At 37.9% G+C, this 21,065-nt stretch overlaps 1 protein-coding gene across 1 annotated transcript in view; it reads right to left on the minus strand.

Moving 5' to 3' along the window:
• Nucleotides 1-21,065, minus strand: part of grm5b (glutamate receptor, metabotropic 5b) — a 464,503-nt gene that overhangs the window by 292,730 nt on the left and 150,708 nt on the right. Inside the window, exon 2 of the mRNA XM_059964595.1 lies at nt 15,602-15,851. Within this exon, the coding sequence (XP_059820578.1) occupies nt 15,602-15,851 (250 nt within the window). The remainder of the gene's footprint in view (nt 1-15,601; nt 15,852-21,065) is intronic.

Here is a 21,065-nt window from a genome sequence, read left to right on the forward strand (position 1 = left end):
AGAATCTCATTTTATGTTGCTGATATTCCCATCAATAATTCCTCACTCCCATCTACCACTCACCTAGCAAGGGTGATTTACATTGGCCAATTAACCCATATTTTTGGGATGTGGAAAGGAACAAGAGTCCCTGGGGAGGGATGTTTGGAAGAGATGTACGAGGTGTAAAACCGGATAATTGCAGCAAGCAGTCTGCAGTGATTTGAGGAAGACAGAATGGACTATATGAGGGATAGACAACCAGTGTAGCCACTGAAGGTGGAGATAATCAGTGTGCACACCCCCCCCCACCCCATTCTGAACCAGATTGAGCCCTTAGATTTGCTCCCTGGAGCAGCTGGAGTAAATTCAAGCCTCGATCTCAGTTATATTAGCAAGGCAAAAATGCTGTGAAACTCACAGAGATGACAGCTGCCAGTTCAGTTAACAGCCTTGGCGCCACCGAGAGAGGAATGAACATCGTGGGAGAGCAAGTAAAATCAGCCCGGCCTTCGTCTCTGGTCTCGACATTAGGCTTTACAGTCTATCTGGACGGGTGTTTAAATTGTCCAAGCACCAGGTAAGGGCCTCACTTTTGAACCTGGATCCTGGTGCAGCGATACACTTGGGCCACACAGCCCAAAGCTGTTCTTGTTCTCACCAAATCGGCTTGGTGCTTGGAACGATCCAACCTTGCATCCAGGTTAGGTGGACAGATATCAAAACTCCTCCGCATTGATTCCCCTCCAAATCATTCATTCCAACTCCAACATCGATACCAACTCTGTCTGTGTCTACATCTTGAACATGTTGTGCCTTGGCTTTGCACTGCACCTGTATGGCCCATCCTTTGAATCAACTTCACCTCTGCTTGCTTCTTCATTGTTCGTTTAAGATATAGGGACAGGAGTAGGTCACTATAGTAGGACAGTTTTTGGCTCAGAGAATTCAAACACTCACAGACCTTTTCAGGAGGAAATCCTTGCTCATCTCAGTGATAAGTGATCAACCTCCAATGTAAGATTGTGTCATCAGCTCTAAACTCACTCACCAGGGGAAGCATCTTTGAAGCATGCATCATGCCAAGTTCCCTTAGAGTTTTCGGTGCTTTGATTACATCACCCCTACTGTCTATAAAATGCAAGGATCAGGAGTAGAACTAGATCATCAGCTCTTCAAACCAACTCTGATTTTCATCAAGAGTATGACTGACCTTTTACTTCAACTCCATTTTCCTGCTCCCCCCCCCCCCAATGCTTAATACCCAAACACCTTTTGATGGATTCATGCAGCAAGGAAGGAGGCACTTAGCCCCAGCGTATCTGTGCTGACCAAGATATCTTCCTAAGATAGTCCCATTTGCTAGCATTTGACCCATATCCCTCTAAATCTTTTCTTTTCATGAACCTTTTAAATGTTGTTAATGTACTTGCCTCAACTGCTTCATCAAGCAGCTCATTCAATAAACTGAACACTCTCTGGATGGAAAATTTGTCCCTCAGGTTCCTATTAAATTTCTCTCCTCTCATTTTTTACCTCTGCCCTCAGGTCTCGATTCCCAAACCTGGGGAAAAAGACTGTGTGTACTTATCCTTTCTATGTCCCTCTATAATTTTATAGACCTCGATAAGATCACACCTTCTTCTCCTACACTTTAATGCTCAACTTCTCTCTGTAAGACTGTCCCTTGAGTCCTGGTAACATCTTTGTAAATCGCCTCTGCACTTTTTGATTTCTATTTTATATTAATTCAATGATTGAGTCAGCATAGGCTTCTGAGCTAGATAATTACAAATTCTGAGTGAAGAGTTTCCTCATCTCACTCTTAAATCTCATACCCCTAATTCCAAGACTGTGCCTACTGGTTCTGAACTCCTCATTTAAGGGAAACATCCTCCCTTCCACCACCTGCAAAGTTTTATAAATTGTCGTGGGTTCAACTCCATTTTTCATCTCTCACTTTTTTTCTAAAATTCTACGAATTAAAGGTCTCATCAATTCAATCTTTCTCAGACATCAAAACACTCAATAATTCAGAAACACCTTCTTCACCTCCACTACCAGATTACAGAACAGTCCTTGAACCCATGCACAAGCAAATAATGTGTGATTGAAGAACACGTGCAAGTTTTCTAGTCCAATTAACCAGCGGTAACACAAAAATAGGATAATAGACCAATTAAGATATCTGCACCAATCAAGACCCTCTATCTCAAAATAATATTTGCACACATTGTTTATAACCCTTGATATTTTTTGAAACAAGAAAGCTATTTACCTCCTTATATGTATATTCAGAGAAATGTCCTCCATCGCCTACAGTGGTATATAATTCCACAGGTTTATCATTCTTTAAGTGTCAAAACTTTTCTCTTCTTAGTCCTAAATGTCATACCTCATTATAAGACTGTCACCCTGCTGGTTCTAAATACACCACCCTTCCAACCCAATAAGTAGAAATATCCTTCATGATCTTGCCTGTCTTTACCAATCAAAATTCTGTACATTTCATTGAAATCCTCTTATTCTTTCAGACAGCAGTGAAAGTAGGCCTAGTCAACCAAATCTTCCATTGTTCAAATGTTCCATCATCCCAGGAATCAGTCCAGTGAACATCTAGCACTTGCTCTTGGAGATATATCATTTTTTGGTAAAGAGACCAAAACTGGACACAATATTCTAGGTATAGTCTCAGCTCATCCTGGATAATTGTAGTAAGATGTCAGAGTTCAATGTTCAAAGTAAATTTTCTATCAAAGTATACATATGTCATCATATACAATCCCGAAATTTGTTTTCTTACCAGTATACTCCATAAATCCAAGAACCATAATAGAATCAATCAAAGATCATTCACAACAGGGCAAACAAGCAATCATTGTGCAAAAGGCAACAAACTGTACAAATACAAATGAGATAATAATAATAATAATAAATGAGCAATAAAAATCGAGAACATGAGATAAAGACTCATTTAAAATGAATCCATAGGTTGTGGGAATAGTTCAGTGATGGGGCAAATGAAGTTGAATGAAGTGATCCCCACTGGTTCAAGAGCTTGATAATTGAGGGGTAATAACTGTTCCTGAATCTGGCAACCTGAGTCCTGAGGCTTCTGTACCTTCTCCCTGATGCCAACAGTGAGAAGTCAGTGAGATGATGGCTGCTGCTCTTGTACTCAAATGAAGGGCAACTTTGCATTAACCTTCAGTAATGTTTACTTTCAATAACTGGTGTATAAAGACATTTAAATTCTTCAGTACATCAACATTTTCTATACTATCATTATTTGAATAGTATTCTGTGCCCTTATGTTTTCTTACCAAGGTATATAACTTCATGGTTTCCATATTTTACTACAATTGCCTCAAAATTGCCCACACACTCAACTTGCCTGAATTACCTTGAAGCCACTTAGTATCCTTATCACAACTCACAATCCCATTCAGCTTCATATTATCACAAACTTAAATACATTTGCTTTCCACATCCAAATCTTTGAATATATACTTGTGACTAGTTGGGGTCCAAACAGTGAAACTTTGACAAACTTCTATAGGTGTGAATAGAAGTATATTGACTGCTTCCAACATAGCCTGGTATGGAAACACCAATGAATGGAAAATCCTACAAAAAGTAGTGGATAGGGTCCAGTCCTTCATGGGTAAAGCCCTCCCCAGCATTGAGCATATCTATATGGAGAAATGTCGTAGGAAAACAGAGTTGTGTATTTAATATTTCAGTAATATTTGAGTAATATTGTAAATACTGTATGCTCTTTGATTAAACATTCTTTGTTGTTTACATAATGCATTGCAGATTAGATATAAAGGATTGTAAATGGCATGTATTTTTATGCCAGCATATCATATAGGCGTGACTCACTAAAGTAAAAAAATATAACATATACGACTATTCCTGGCTCTGTGCATCTTTTCAATTAGTTTTTATATTTCGGAGCTATATAGCATAGCAGTGGTGACAAAGATGCTTTAAACAAACAAGAGATGACTATCTACATGTTGAAGCACAGTGAGGCATTTAAGATAAGAAGATGTGCAGCGAGAAATGGCCAACTTTAAAAAAGTGCAGTGTATTTTCTTCAGAAGGGACAGAAACGGTTGAGTTTGAAAAAAAGGCAGAAACTGATAAATTCATGGGTTCATAAACAATGAGTTCCAGGTGATAATAATCATCAAAAAAGAGCAAAAATGGCTGGCTACATCAGAAAGATAGACGTGTTTGATTACAAAACAGAGAACTGAATATTGTGTATGGAGCAAATTGAGCAGTATTTTAAAGGAAATGAAGTAGCCAATGAGAAGCAAGTGTCAATTTTGTTGAGAGCATTGGATTGAAAATAATGCAGGAACATTTAGAACTAAAGCCAATATTAATTGCAGAACACTTTAGATTTCATAAATGGATTCAAAAGGCAGTGGAGTCTATTTCAATGTATGTGGTTGAATTGAAGAGATTGAGTATTAGCAGTTTGGTGATGGGCTTAAAGATGTATCATTTAGTTTGTGGAAACCTACAAGAAAGCATTTGAAAATGGCTCCTAGCTGAATCACAACTTACATTTAAAAGAACAGTTGAAATCACTGTATCAATGGAAACAGCAGACAGAGATGCAATTGAGTTGCAATCAGACATAAAAGTGAGCACGAAGAAAATTACAACATTTAAACAGCAACAGGCCTAGCCAAACAAATTGTGTTACCACTGTGGCAGGGTTCACAAATACCAGACCAATGCAAAATTAAAGGTGAATCTTGCAGAAAATCCAAAAGAGTAGGACACATACAAAGAGCATGGAGGGCAGACACAAATAAATGGACTGCACAGGAAAGAGAAAATGCCAAAAAGTCAAGTTGCAGCTTCAAAAGGAGCATGGAGCTGCATGATATTGATGAGAGAATCTCTGATAATGATGAGAATGACTCTGAACTGGGTAGAATTGAGATTTAACATTGAAAACTAACATGAGAAAAGCAATATGGCTTAAACCAGAAGTAAATTAATTAACATAGAACTGGACACTGGATCTTCTGTTTCAGTCATTTCACAAAATGAGTTTGAATGACATTTCAAAGATACTAAGCCTGCAGATACTCCACTAAGAGATTATACTGGAGAGAAGATAACTCACGTGGGATTGACATCTGTAACAATAAAATACAACAACCAACAAGCCATATTGAGCTTGTATGTGGTTAAAATAGGAGGGTCAGCATTGTGCGGCTGTGAAATGCTGAGACCTTCACAACTTGACTGGTGATCCATGCACAATTTGCATGCCACATCCCCGTGCAGTAGAATCAACTGAAAGCAAATTAAGGAAGGTACTGGTTGATATCACAGCAGCGTTCAAAGATGACATTGGAAAACCCAAACACATCAAGACTAAAGTAGTGTTTAATGAAAATACCCACACCCAAGTTTTACAAAGCCCTTCCAGTTTCCTATATCAAAGAAAATAAAGTAGCCAGTGAGCTAGATCACATGGAGGCTGAAGAAATGACATTTGTAACAGCGAAAGACAAAAACCAACATGCCATTTTAGATTTGCATGTGATATAAAAAAAACGGGAGGGCCACCATGCAGGGAAGTGATTGGCTGAGACAATTACAACTTGATTGGAGATCCATCCACCATTTGCATGCCACATCCCTTGTTATAGAGTCAACTGAAAGCAAATTAAGAAAGTACTGGATGATGCCATAACCGTCTCCATGCTGTACACCTTGAACAATTACCCAACAGAGGACAAGCAGACGTTGGTGCCAATCTATATGCCTCTGGTTGGAAAGCATGTTGGGTCAAGGAAGGACCATGCTGCTTAGAGGAATCATGAAAGTGGCAAAACCTGTGGTTCAATTTCAACGGCTTTGTAAGCAACATATCTGAGAAAGTTTCAGATATGTTAATCAGGCAGTTCCTTGTGAAATATGGCTTGGTTTTAAGCTGTAAGAGAGTTCAAGAAGCTTCAGGAAATTTGCAGGCATCTGCTTTTTGTGATTTAAAGAACCAGAATCTACTTTATGTGCATTAAGGTTATTGCATGAACTTCAAGTGTGAGACAAAAAAAATTGCTTGTAAAAGTAGATGCAAAGCCCAAAGCCCAGCTGGATGAATGGAAGGTCAAAAAGAAAGGAGTCAATGGAGGTACTAAAACAGAGGATTCCTCAGATGACGTTGTGGATGAGGAAACCAAAAGAGATATCAGATTGTAAATGGAGCAATAAATTAATAAAAGAATACTCCATTGAACAAAATGCACTTTCCTAAGATCAAGAAGCACATCCTAGAAATAAGAAAAAGGAAAAGAGAATGATGCAAGTGCTATGGAAATGGATAACAATAAACAAGACCTAATTTCTCAATAAGTTAGCAAAATCAGAGGTACTCACAAAAACAAGGAGGATGAAAAAAAGAAAGACAAGTAGTTGAAAAGGAGCAAAGAGATTGAAAGAAAGAAGATGAGTGTGAAAGAGATAAGGAATGTGAGAGAAAAAAAAGTGCAAGAACAAGACAGTGAGCCGGATCAGGACCGTGAGCAAGATAATGATAGGGATCGTGAGAACAAAGGATAAGAAAAGGGAGCACGACCAAGAAAGGGATAAAGAGTGGTACTGAGAGTGGGGTAAAGAGGGAGAAAGAAGATAGAATGGGGAGAAAAGCAAGGATTAAAGTAGATCCAGAAAGAAAAGCCAAGAAAAGGAGTAGAAAAGTATCCAGAGTTGTCAGAACCATTTCCTGCAGTGCCAGTGTCAACTCCTAGAACCACCACAGAGGAGGCCCCAGAACCTGATCTTGTTTTCATAGCCTCAAGCCTCACTGCCAAGCAGAGTGACCTCCCTCATCAGGAAGGACCTTATCCCACAAGAGTAAGAAATCCTCTGCAGCGATTAAATCTTTAGGTCTGAATGGGATCATTTAAAATTCACTATGCTGTGGATGTCTATATAGTGGTTGTATAATATAGCATACTATATATATAGTAAATGTATACAAGTCGAGATTTATTCTATATTGAGTTTTAATTTATAATTAAATAGGGAGGAGTGTTGTGCATTTAGTATGTTAGTAATATTTCAGTAATATTGTAAATATATTGTTTGATTAAGCATTATTTGTTTTTTACATAATGTATTGTGGGTTATATGTAAAAGAGGTAAATGGCATACGTCACTACACGCCACGTCGTTCATGCATATCTCACTAAAGTAAAAAATAAAATATATACACTTATTCCCTGTTCCGTGTTTCCTTTCAATTAGTTTTTATGTTTTGGAGTTACAAAACATAACAAGCAGCATCCATCATCAGGGACCCCACCATCTAGGGCATGCTCTCTTCTCACTACTGTAATCAGGAAGGAGGTACAGGAGCCTTAGGATCCATACCACCAGGTTCAGGAACAGTTGTTACCCCCCCCCCCCCAATCCTCAGGAACAGAGGGGATAACTTCACACAACTTCACTCAACCCAGCACTAAACTGTTCCCACAAACTATGGTCTCACATTCAAGGAATCTTCATCTCATGTTTTCAATATTGATTGCTTATTTTTAATTATTATTATTATTGTTTCTTTGTATTTACTATAAATGCCTGCAAGGAAATGAATCTCATGGCTTTATGTGGTGACATATATGTACTTTGATAATAAATTTGCTTTGAATTTTGAAATGTTGCACTCAACTTGATAATCACTACCACACTGAGAGAAAACGATAGGATACTACTAAGTTGCTTGTTTTTCAATATGTTTCAGTCCAACTTTCAATCAATTTTAACCTAATCTAATCTGCTTAATATTTCATACTAATCTCTTCTGTGAGACTTCATCAAAGGGTTTCCAAAAATCCAATATACTATATCCATTTGACCAGTTACACCAACAAAAACATTCCAGAACATCTGTTTAAACAAGATTTCCCTCCGACATTGACTTTGTATAATCACATTCACATTTTCTGAGTTTTCTGTCATATAATCTGTACAAAAGATTCAAATATTCTAGCTTTTCTCCACAACTGAGTTTGGGTTAATTGGTCTATAGTTCGCTATTTTTCTTCTCTCTTATATTTCACTAGTGGAATTACACTTTCCATATTTCTGAACATTAAATCATAGTTTGACAAACACTGGAAGATGACAATGAACGTGTTAACTGCTTTCCTGCCTACACTTTAATACACTGGAGTTTCTAATCAGACCCTGAGGATTTATCTTCCAAACCCATTGAGTTCTTCAGTGTTCAGGGATCTCACCTGGTCCCTGAACTCCTCCATCCTGATCAAAAAGGCGCAACAGTGCCTTTATTTCCTGCGGAGCATCAAGAAAACTCACCTCTGTCCCAGGATTCTGACGGACTTTTACCACTGTACCATTGAGAGCATACTCACCAACTGCATCTCAGTGTGGTATGACAGTTGTCCAGTATCGGACTGCAAAGCACTCCAGCGGGTGTTGAAAATGGCCCAGTGGATTATCGGCATCCAATTGCCCACCATTGAGAACATCTATCATAAACGCTGCGTGGGCAAGGTGAAAAACATTATCAAAGATGCATTTCACCCTAACCATGGACTTTTTACTCTCCTCCCATCCGGTAGGCGCTACAGGAGCCTCCGCTCCCACACCAGCAGGCACAGGAAGAGCTTCTTCCCTGAGGCTGTGACCCTGCTGAACCTCACATCACAGCGCTAAGCAGTATTGCACCAATATTGTACTGTTTCAGTACTTTTATACTTGTGTGCTGTAGCACTTACTTTTTATTTGCAGTTATTTTGTAAATAACACTATCTTTTGCATTTCTAGATAGATGCTAACTGCATTTCATTTGACTGTCTTTGCTTCCCCCTTCTCCCAAACACAAGAGATTCTGCGGATGTTGGATATCCACAGCAACACACACAAAACAGAGTTCCTCAAGCACTTTCTGCTGTAAATTTTTATCAGCTGAGTAAAGCACTTAACTTCCTTCTCACATCATTGTATCAAATGTTCACATTAAGATTATTGTACAATTCACAGTATTATTCCCCAGAAGCATGTTTTCATGTGAGACGAGCACCACAAATTCAATTGTGTCTAATCCCCTGAGGTGGTGTTTGTGTTTGTTTGACAAGCCTGTGAATGGAACTGTGGCACTGCGGAAAAAGGAGACAAAATGCCAGCTTTAAGCTACCATTAGCTTTACAAATTGATTGAGGGCTTTGAACCTAATGAGAACACGTTAGCCAAAGTCTAGAAGAGAGACATCAATGCAACATCACATTTGACAATTAAAATTCTCTGAGAAGAAAGCAAATTTCAAATCCATGCTGCAGAGAAAAAAAAAGAATGAGCTGAAGCACACTTAGCTTTAGGTAGAGATTCAAAAGAGAACAGGCAACCGCCCCCCCCCAAAAAAACCCGGTCTTCCTCACAGGTGAATCTAATCCAATGTGTTGGGGTCAAGTAAGATTCGAAAGTATCTGACCCCCCTGCAACACTACTGGCCTTGTCACTTGTCAAGGTGAGAACCAGACACATTTGCCCATTCTCTTTCTGATGGTAATGACTGGTATTTAAATACCCTGCTGAATTGAATGGAGCCCCAATATGGGTCAATAAGGTAAATGCAGATAAGTGATTTTTAGTTTTATTTATCATTATTATATATTTTATCTTAATTTTCATCCGATATGTGGTAAAATAAATTTATTATGTCATTTAGTATTATGTCACCTGAAGTTAAGTGTCTCTGATTATCAGAGACACTTACAAACAGTTGAATGAAAACCTTTAATGGGCCTAGCTGTCACAAGGCCATCAAGTCAACTTGAGGGCCTCAGAATCCACCCCAGCATCAAGCTTCATCTTGCAGACTGATCTGCTTCACTGGATGGATGTGGCCTTCTCTTCAATTGGACTCTCAGAGAGATAGAACAGCCAGAGGGATCAAGTGAGGAGCAACTGCATTGCATGGGGTGAGTCAAGAATCATTTGTGGAAACCAAGGAGTAATGGCAAATGCTGGAAGAAAACACTGGAAAGACCCAGCAAGTTAGGCAGCATCTGAGAAACAGTTAATGTTCCAAGATGAAGACCCTTCAACAGAACGAGGAAAGAAAGATAAAAGTGGTAGCTTTAAGTTGCAGAGAATGGTGGGTAGGATGATTAAAAAACTGAACATAGGTCATAAAGGAATGCCAGGATTACCATAGAGATGTCATCCAGTAAATGGGTTCACAGATGCAGGTCAATCCATCCTAATATAGTTCAACTAGCTCGGAATTAGATGTATGATTCTTTTAACACATAAACTTAGGGTATGCTACATATTAAAACAGACATATCATGGGCAAATTTGGTTTTGGGTAGCAGCATAGATCCACTGATATTTCTTCTACTGCTCACTAGACATGGTTAATGTTTGCTGTTTCACTGAAACAGTTGGCACTGATAATCAGGAGACATGCTAAACAGGTGGTGTTTGATCTGATATCATCAATTACATTAGGACCAAACTGAAAGCTACCCATGTTTTGATTAAGAACTTCAATCCAGCAGTAAACAAAACTATTTTTGCCAAACACAGACATATTAGACAACAAAAATTTTGCTGACGAATAAACATGAAATCTGAGAAAACAGGGTCAGACTAGAGATGATAGGGAACATCAAGTTGTAATCTGTTCAGTGATATGCATTCAAAACAACAGGCTTGCTAGAATATAAAAAACACCGCAGAAGACCAACATTAAAACAAATAATTTGACACCAGAATGTAAATATTTACAGATTTAAAATGCAAATTTTTGACAATAGTACTACAAATATTGTTCATACAATTGACAGTGTCAAATTAAGCTGTTAATTCCATTTTAGCACATAGTAGTGCTATGAATACGATTTCTATATAGCTTCAGATTGGAGCATAGTCCATGCAGCCAATTTTTAAATTAGTCACTGAAACCCAGATTAGATTATTGCAGTTTCAGTAAAACTGCTATGTGTCATGTCTGAGGATGAACTCCCTTAATGGCACCAAATAGCATTCATAAACAAATTAGTTCAAAACACTTTCATGAAGACTTATAGTTTTGAATAGAAGCAGGATATATCGACTTGTAAGTGCTTGTTGACAGCAATTGTCTGCCTATTAAGTGTACTTGAACCAGTGATCAGTTTCCAGGGAAAACACCTTTCACCAGCCAGAACTTGATGAGCTATCTTTGAAGGTTGTTTATTGTGGCTCCCTGTATTTATGCGATCAATGAGGAATGATCAGATTGAGGAGTTTAGATGAATAAAAGAATTAAGTGTGTATGTTGAGGAAACAAAAACTTTTCTTTGGGTAGGAGAAACTAGAAGTTAATCTTAGAACTAAAGATTAACGAACTAAAGAACATTTATCCTCTTCCGCTTGTCGAATGATTGCATTTCTTACACTAATAGCTAGAAGATCTATTTTGTTGAATTGTAAAGAAATTAATCCTCCTACTGTATTTCATTGGTTTTCTTAAACTATGTTATGTCTAAATTTAGAAAAAATTAGAAGTGGTGTATTTGATACTTCCATTAAATTTGAAAAGATATGAAGACCATTTATTCAATATTTTCATATGATGTAATATGACCCTGTTCCAAGCCTATTTGATTTTCCAGTTTTGATTTTATATATGTTGAGAGGATCAGAGTTGATGACACTGATGATTTTGTATTTTTGTGAGGTATTATAAACAGCCCTTTTTCTTTCTTTTTTCAGTTTTTCTTTTTCTCTTTTTTCTTTTTTTGTTTTTTTTTTCCTTATTAGTTACTAGATTATTAGATTAGTTTTTTTTTTGAATAATTTTTTTTTCTTTTTCTTTTTTCTGTTTTTTTATTATATATTATGATATACCTAGGTTTGCCTTGTTTATTTATATATTGTATCATCTATGATTTGGGAATACTCATTTATACTGTAATCATTGCTTATGTATTCTTTCATGTTCAGTTGAAATGTGTATGTTTGTAATCCCATTATCTATGTATCAATTTTATTTTGTTGATATTAATAACAATAATAAAAAAAGATTGAAAAAGAACTAAAGCGAGTCCAATTAGGTGTTAAATCAAGAAACCGTAGACTTCTTGAAACTACAGCTTAAATCAAGAAGTCTAAGAACAAAGCAAAAAAAAAACATTTGAAGTAGTTTTGATTATTATTCGACACTTGAACCAGTATCAAAGCAAGTGACAAGTGGAGAAAGGAACTAATATTGAGTTTAGCATTTGGTTTTCCAAATATCAGGATTTTCTGAAGATTTAAACACACACATCTGTTAGCTGCAGTGATAAGGAACTTTAACTAATTTGTATGCAAATATTACAGCATGATATTTACATAAAATGCAGTTTATCAATGTATTGTGCTAGAAAGAAGAATCATCAGTTGTCAGATGTACAATTTGCCATCAAAACAACTGCCTGTTGAATTTACAGCTGTTGGCTGCTTGTGTTGAATAAGAAAATGTGTTTGGAGTACTAATTTATCACATGCAATTGTTTTAAAAGTCTGATTGCTGGTACTATTGCAGTATCTGGTATATAGTCTATAATTTTCATTTAGTATACATGTGTTACTTTTGTTAACCTCAGTGCTGTACTTGCACACACAAAATATTTTAGCTTACCTGCAATCATAATTAAGTAAGGCAATCATATGCAAAATCATTTTCAGCATAGAATATTACCTAGTCTTTATACAGTACATTGCACAATAGGTACTTGGAAAACAGACACATCTTTTTAAGAATTACAGTATACTTCTGTGAACTTGTAGAACAGCAATATAAAATTATAAATTTTGATAAATACACAAAAGGAGATGATTAATTGAGTTGGTCTGTGATAGTGAATGATCACAGCAAAAGTTATGTAAGTCTGCAATTTGAATATGATTTATTTTAACTATTTTCATCAAAATTGCAAAGGTTTTAAAAATTGGGGAAATTGTGTGGGTCTGTATGAAATTTATGACGAGGCTTAATGTTGGTTCTCTCTATTGTACGTTTATGTGAAAAGTGACATGGCTCATGCACTGGAGGGGCTGGTGTTCATGGAAGTAACTCAACAGTTTTCTTTGAACGAAGGTATAATTAGATGGATACGGGAGCATAACAGGAATTCAGAATCTTGGGGACAAGTCAATTCAGCAGGTACTTTCTGGTCAATAAGGAATACAGTGTATCTTGGTTGATTCTAATTTCTAACTCTTTGTCTATAATTATTCAAACATTCAAACACTTTCAGATCCAGATCACCTCCATTTTTTGGGCGAAAAATATTTTTCTCACATAACTAGATAACATGATGTAGACCTCTCTGCAAAGGGATTTGGTCCTTTCTTTGTACACTGTAGGTGACTTGGTTTTGTATGCCTCAGTTAAATCTTCCCATGGATTTCTTTGTTGAAAGAAAAAAAGACCAAATGAGACAACCACTTCTCACAGAGAGCAATGAGTGATGGTAGAGGCAGATACATTAGAGCATTTAAGAAACTCTTAGGTAGGCATATGGATGATAGAAAATGTAAGTGCTATATGGGAAGGAAGGGATAGATTGATGTTAGGGTAGGTTAAAAGGTAAACACAACATCGTGGGCTGAAGAGCCTCTACTGTACTGTAGTGTTCTACGTTCTAAATATTAACAATGGGAGCAAACATAGCAGAGCAACTAACAAAAGATATTGGTTAAAATAGATTTTTTTCCATTTGTCTTGATGAGAGCACTGATCCTACATCATCAGCTTGGCAAGCCATTATTACTCGATTTTGTGAAGGTGAGGAAGTATGTGAAGAACTGGTTAACTGGGTAATATTACCTGAATGCACCACAGGGATTGAGATATGTAAGGCAGTAGTAAAAGAATTGTCTGGTCGACAAGTTAACCTTACAAAAGTGGTTTCCATGACAACTGATGGTGCTCCAGCATGAACGGTAAAGAGACAGATTTTGTCAATTTGTTTGCAAATTATTTTGGACATTCACTGATAGGTTTTCATTGTATAGTACATGAGAGGGCTTGTGTGCAAAAGCTGGCCTTCAGGAGCCTGAAGAAGTGGTGAAAATTGTAACCAAGGTAATTAATTTTATTTCTGGAGGTGCTTTGAATAAAAGACAATTTCAGAATTTACTGAGTGAGGTGAATTGGGTGTACACAGGACTATTTATGTAGAGTAATATTTCTGGTTTAGCAGCAGTTCTGACCTTAAACAACTTGTTGAATGTTTGGATGAAATTCACCTGTTTTTGATGAGTAACAAAACTTTCTTGTCAAGAATTATATGATATTATGCGGATTTGCAGATTGATGCTTTTTTACATATTTCTCCTTACGTTTGAATGACTGGAACACCAAATAACAGGGATTTGGCAAAACACTTAATGTTAAATTTGATAATTTAAAAGCTTTTCAATTTAAATTGGAAGTGATGCTGAAAATGGCACTTTAAGTATTTCCCAAACGTAAAAAAGCACGTCAGAAAATTAAATTACTGAAAAGAGAGACCATCAGAGCTTTTCAGTACCATTTTTGAACACAATTGATTCAAGTGCTAAACAATTTTATTTTGAGACTCAATAAGTTCAGGTCATTTGAAGAAACTGCAAAATTCATGAAGAATCCAGACAGACTAAATATGAAAATATTACATTGAATTGATTTGAATAATTTTGAAATACAATTAATTGGTGTACAAAGCAGCTAAATTTGGAGGCAAAACTTTCTTGGCTTAAGAGAAGACCAAGAAAATATTGAAACATGTCAGTTAGTTAACGGATCAAAGTGTACAAAACAAGACGATGAGGTCTGAGACTTTGGAAGTTCATTCCTGAACTTTTAACTGTCTGAATAATTTTATAAAGGCAATATTAGCAGTATTTTCATTGGCATAGTCATGTGAGTCACTTTTTAAGTGATGAACTTGGTCAAGTCTAATTATTAAAATAGATTTTCTGATGAAACTAGTGATACATACATAGCTTTCAAATGCAAGCTGGATATAAACTATTTATCTTTATTTTGGTAACAAAAGTCTCACCGAGAATAAAGTGTGTTTATATTTTTTCTTTGATCTTTCATGAATATGCACCAAAGCTTAGAATGTCATGTTTACATTTCTAATGTTATTCATGAGGTACAGTAACAATGCTATTGCAAATTGATGCTATTTTTCAACTGTCTTTTTAAAAGATCAATATTAATAATTTTTGGAACATGTTTTCTAAAAGGCTTCATTTAAGGATTCAGTACTTTTATTAATAGTAAATCAATGAATGCACATCAATTAGAAACAGGACTCTCTTTTTTTTCCTTAAAAACATCCATAACAATTGTCACTAATTCATCAACCAATAATAATCTCTGCTCAAAATTATTAGCGCATGCAAGAAATTTTTCTTGGAAGATTATCGCCAATTTGGGTGCACACTCTCAAAAAGTTTGCCACCCCAAAAGAGACTACTTATGTATTCCACCTTGATGTTAACAGCACGACTAGTGTAGAAAACTTCTTTGTCATGGACTCGCCATATCAGTATGTAAATACCAGTTCAATGAAACTTGAAATGTTCCACTTACCTGCCAATCAGTTGGAACTCTCCCACTGATCCAAGTCGCCTCATAGATATCAGCAGCCCTCGTATTGTCATGCCCTCACAAAAGCAAGCCACAACTCGGGCTTTTGGTAGTTGACTGCGGAGTTTGCTCAAAAGCTTATCAAAGCTCTGTTCCCCAGCATTGCTGTAGATTTTGTAGGATTGAGCAATGCAGATTCCCTCTTTTGCTGCCATCTCTTTAAAAGCTTCCATGCCACTTTCTCCATAATTACCTACAAGGTAAGCATTGGGGGTCATTGTGCATCAACAATAAGTCTTAGCTACACAACAATAGTTGCTATTATCTTATTTAAATAGTTTAATCGATTTCACATATTGATCTTGTTTCCAGTAATGTATAACCAATTATTTACTTCTGTTGTGTCAGAAGTTCACTTTCAAAGCAACATGAATTTAAATTGGGTTCATTTTTCTTCATCATAATTCAATTAACTATTCAAAATGTCATTAATCTACTAAAATAAACATCCATTCTCATTATATTACTCCCTGTGCTTTAACATTTCTCCACACTCCTACTTCTTAGCATAATAAAGCATTCCATTTGCACCAGTTTATTATATAAAATAATTACATATAAATATTTACATCACAATATCATAATTAAATCACTAGCTGAATTAACAGTAATAGACAGGACACAATATAGGGCATTTATTGGAAATAATAACAAATGTAAGTGCAGACATATTAGCCCCGAATGCAAGTACAAATCAGATCTAGAAATTCAACAGTACTGAGAAACAATTACTTAAAAAAACAATATTCCCAGAAGCTGTGGCAGTTTCATTCAGTGTTATTCTCAGTTGAATGAAAAGCATGCATTTTCTAAAATAACTTTTTACTTCACATTGATTGTGGTATTTTGCACAATACCACTCCTACACAGGAGTTGAATTCTGGAGTCCTTAACTGATAGTGAATTTAATGATGGCCTATCGGAGTCATTCTGCTTTTGTTGAGCAGCTGGTGGTCACTGGCTACAAATGCTACTGGTGCTATGCCAAAGGTTTATCAACAATATTACCATAGGTTCAGTGACTCCATTTATTCTAATGGAAAAAAAAAGGCTACAGAATGGGGAGATAACTGAGATCATTTGTTCACTTTAAAGAATTTAACTGTTTTGAACAACTTTGTTTTTCTTTCATTAAAAAAGCAGAATGATTTTTTTTAAACACGCAGGTTTATATTCTTAGTTGTATTTAATGTTAGTGAAAATCACAACATTTATAGTCTTGGTAAAGAGACCTTAATTGGGGTTATATCCCATCAGGGTCTCTTCACATTCTTTGAAGCGGGTGAACCTCTCCAAGTCGACAGGCTCTGATGGAGTACCAGCTTGGGCTCTGAAAACCTGTTCCAACCATCTGACAGGGATATTCAAACACATTTTCAATCTCTCATTGCGACAGTCGGTAGTTCCCACCTGCTTCAAAAGGGCAACAAAGGACAACAATGCCCAAGAACAGCAGAATGAGACACCTTAATGGCTATCGTCCAGTAGCACTCACATCTGCAGTGATGAAGTACTTTGAGAGATTGGACATGGCTAGAATCAATTCCTGCTTCAGCAAAGACCTGAACCCACTGCAATTTGCCTATCACCACAATAAGTCTGCAGCACATGCAATCTCATTGGCTCTTCACATGGCCTTAGAACACCTGAACAAAACAAATATCTCTGTCAGGCTGATGTTTACTGACTACAGCTCAGCATTTAACAGAAACATTCCTACAGCTCTGATTGAAAAGCTGCAGGACCTGTGCCTCTGTATCTCCCTCTGCAACTGGATCCCCGACTTCCTAATGGAAGACCACAATCTGTGTGTTTATTTCCAATGTCATCACCTTGCCGACAATCAATACTGGTACACTCCTCGACTTTCTCTACACCCATAACAATGTGGCTAGGCACAGCTCATGTGCCATCTATAAATTTGCTGATGATACAACTATTTTTAGCAGAAGTTCATGTACAGGAATGATATATACCAGCTAGATGAGTGGTGTCACAGCAACAACCTTGCACTCAATGTCAGTAAGACCAAAGAATTGATTGTGGACCTCAGAAAGGATAAGATGAGGGAACACACACCAGTCATCATAAAGAGATCTGAAGTGGAAAGAATGAGCAATTTCAAGATCCTGGGTGTCAATATCTCTGAGGATCTAGACTGAATGCTTCTGGTAGAAGGGTGAGTTGGCAAGTTTGCAGACGACACAAAGGTTGGTGGTGTTGTAGATAGTGTAGAGGACTGTCGAAGATTGCAGAGAGACATTGATAGGATGCAGAAGTGGGCTGAGAAGTTGCAGATGGAATTCAACACGGAGAAGTGTGAGGTGGTACACTTTGGAAGGACAAACTCCAAGGCAGAGTACAAAGTAAATGGCAGGATACTTGGTAGTGTGAAGGAGCAGGGGGATCTGGGGGTACATGTCCACAGATCCCTGAAAATTGCCTCACAGGTAGATAGGGTAGTTAAGAAAGCTTATGGAGTGTTAGCTTTCATAAGTTGAGGGACGCGATGTAATGATGCAGCTCTATAAAACTCTAGTTAGGCCACACTTGGAGTACTGTGTCTAGTTTTGGTCACCTCAGTATAGGAAGGATGTGGAAGCATTGGAAAGGGTACAGAGGAGATTTACCAGGATGCTGTCTGGTTTAGAGAGTATGGATTATAATCAGAGATTAAGGGAGCTAGGGCTTTACTCTTTGGAGAGAAGGAGGATGAGAGGAGACATGATAGAGGTGTACAAGATATTAAGAGCAATAGATAGAGTGGACAGCCAGCGCCTCTTCCCCAGGGCACCACTGCTCAGTACAAGAGGACATGGCTTTAAGGTAAGGGGAGGAAGTTCAAGGGGGATATTAGAGGAAGATTTTTCACTCAGAGAGTGGTTGATGCGTGGAATGCACTGCCTGAGTCAGTGGTGGAGGCAGATACACTAGTGAAATTTAAGAGACTACTAGACAGGTATATGGGGGAATTTAAGGTGGGGGGTTATCTGGGAGGTAGGGTTTGAGGGTCAGCACCACATTGTGGGCCAAAGGGCCTGTATTGTGTTGTACTATTCTATGTTCTATGTTCTCTATTGATGCAGCTACAAAGAAGGCACAACAACAGCTATATCTCATTAGAGGAGATTTTGTATGTCACCAAAGGCACTCAGATGTTTCTACAGATGTACCATGGAATGCATTCTAACTAAATATATCAACTTCAGGAATGAGGAAGGGTGTCTACTACACAGGATCAAAATAAGCTTCAAAGAGCTGTAAACTTAATCAGCTCCATCATGGGCACTAACCTCTGTAGCATCCAGGACATGTTCAAGGAGCGATGCCTCAAAAAAGGCAGCATTCATCATTAAAGACTCCCATCACCCAGGACATGCTTTGTTCTCATTGCTACCATCAGGAAAGAGGTACGGGAGCCGAAAGGTACACACTCACCGATTTAGGAACAACTTCTTCCCCACTGCCATCTGACTTCTGAATGGACAATGAATCCATGAACACTACCTCACTATAGTTTTATTTCATTTAACTATTGAATATGTAGTTTTGAAAATCGGGTTGGTGTTGGATCCCAAGAGAGGGAATTTGAAGAATGCATATGAAATGTAGTTTTAGAGTGTTACGTATCCCATAACTGGATAACTTACCAGCAAAGATAAAGAGGTCTGTTGAAGTCTGTTGTCACTATTTTCAAATGTTTTATTCGTAAAGGGACTCAAAAGTAGGGTTAATACATACATTCAGATAGTGCACATTGTCAACACTCAATCTAAAGCGCGGGTATATTAATAATCCTCATTAAGAAGTGAGCTCTACGGTTGTCTAGGGGTTAATAGATTGTCCATTGGAAATATAAAAGTCATTCAGAAGGCTGCCGGCCTCAGCCCTTTGAAAATCGCTGGGTTTCACGTGGGGCGACCGAGAGAGAGAGTTTGGGGGGAGAAGAGAAAGTACTTGCCGAGTCTCGATGAATCTTCCGTGAAATCGGGGGAGCGTTGGTTTCCTCTCCCTGATGTTAGTTAAAGCGGTTTTCTGTGATTCCAGCCACAGATTCCAATCCCGGAATCTAACGCACGTGGCTTCCTTCAGAATGGCATCCCACTGCTGCGGGACCACTCTCTCATGTCTTCTGGGTGCGTCTGAGGGGCTGTCCCCCTGAGAATCTCCTTTATACTTCCTCACGGGGTCGCAGATGTCAATCAGGTTGGGATGATGCAATCTCTCTCTCAACCAGCCCACCTTGCCCGAGGGTTTTTCACGTGGTCTCCATGAGACAATAGTTGCTGGCATCTTATTCTGTATCCCTGGTGGGACGTGCAATTTTTCACGTTTCTCTCTCTCTCACTTCCTGGGTCTACTGACCCCTCCCCCCCCCCACAACGGGTGCTCTTGCGATTCTCACAAAGGAGGGGGCTGGGATCATAACAAGAGTAACTTGTGGATAATTTTGGATTGGTTATTCTGTAAAGAACCTGACTGGTTACATCACTGCCTGGAATGGGAACTGTACTTCCCTCAACCACAGGACTCTGCAGAGAGTGGTGCGTACAGCCCAGTGCATCTGTAGATGTGAACTTCGCATTATTCAGGACATTTACAGTGACAGGTGTGTAAAAACGGTCTGTAGGATCATTGGGGACGCAAGTCACCCCCAACCACAAATTATTCCAGCTGCTTCCATCTAGGAAACGGTACCGCAGCATTAAAGCCAGGACCAGCCAACAAGCTCCAGGACAGCTTCTTCCAACAGGCCAGCAGACTGATTAACTCATGCTGACATAACTGCATTTTTATGTTATATTGACCATCCTGTTGTACATAATATTTATTACAAATTACTCTAAATTGCACATTACACATTTAGACGAATAAATAATGTAAAGATTTTTACTCCTCATGTGTATGAAGAATATAAGTAATAAAGTCAATTCAGTTCAATTCTGCTGATTGCTGGTCCACAACATGTTGAAAATGGAGATCTGGGTAATGGTTTTGGGCGACAGGAATTTTCTTACTGGTGATGGCCTTGGTCTGGATCTTGTATGCATAAAAGTAACTTTCAATTAAGCGAGCCAAGAATGAATTGGCAAGGCTACTCCATACATTGTGAACCCTCCCTTTGTTCTTGCTGTCATTCAGTCAGCAAGGCAATTAGCCACACCATGGCCTTTTATCTTTGCCAACTGCTATGTGTTTTCCCTCCACCTTTTTCCCCAGGTGCCTTATGCATTAGAAGCAACCAGGGACTGCATTATAGCTAATAATATCCTTCATCCATGCAGGAAAAGTGATCCAGGCATTTGTCCACATTTCATTTTCATGAATATTTCATATTCCCTTCCAACATAGAAGGAAGCTATCATATCATGCCAGGCCTCAAAGCAATCCTGTCAAACCCGTTCAC

Source organism: Hypanus sabinus, chromosome 3 (assembly GCF_030144855.1).
Source record: "Hypanus sabinus isolate sHypSab1 chromosome 3, sHypSab1.hap1, whole genome shotgun sequence".
NCBI classification, from domain to species: Eukaryota; Metazoa; Chordata; class Chondrichthyes; order Myliobatiformes; family Dasyatidae; genus Hypanus; species Hypanus sabinus.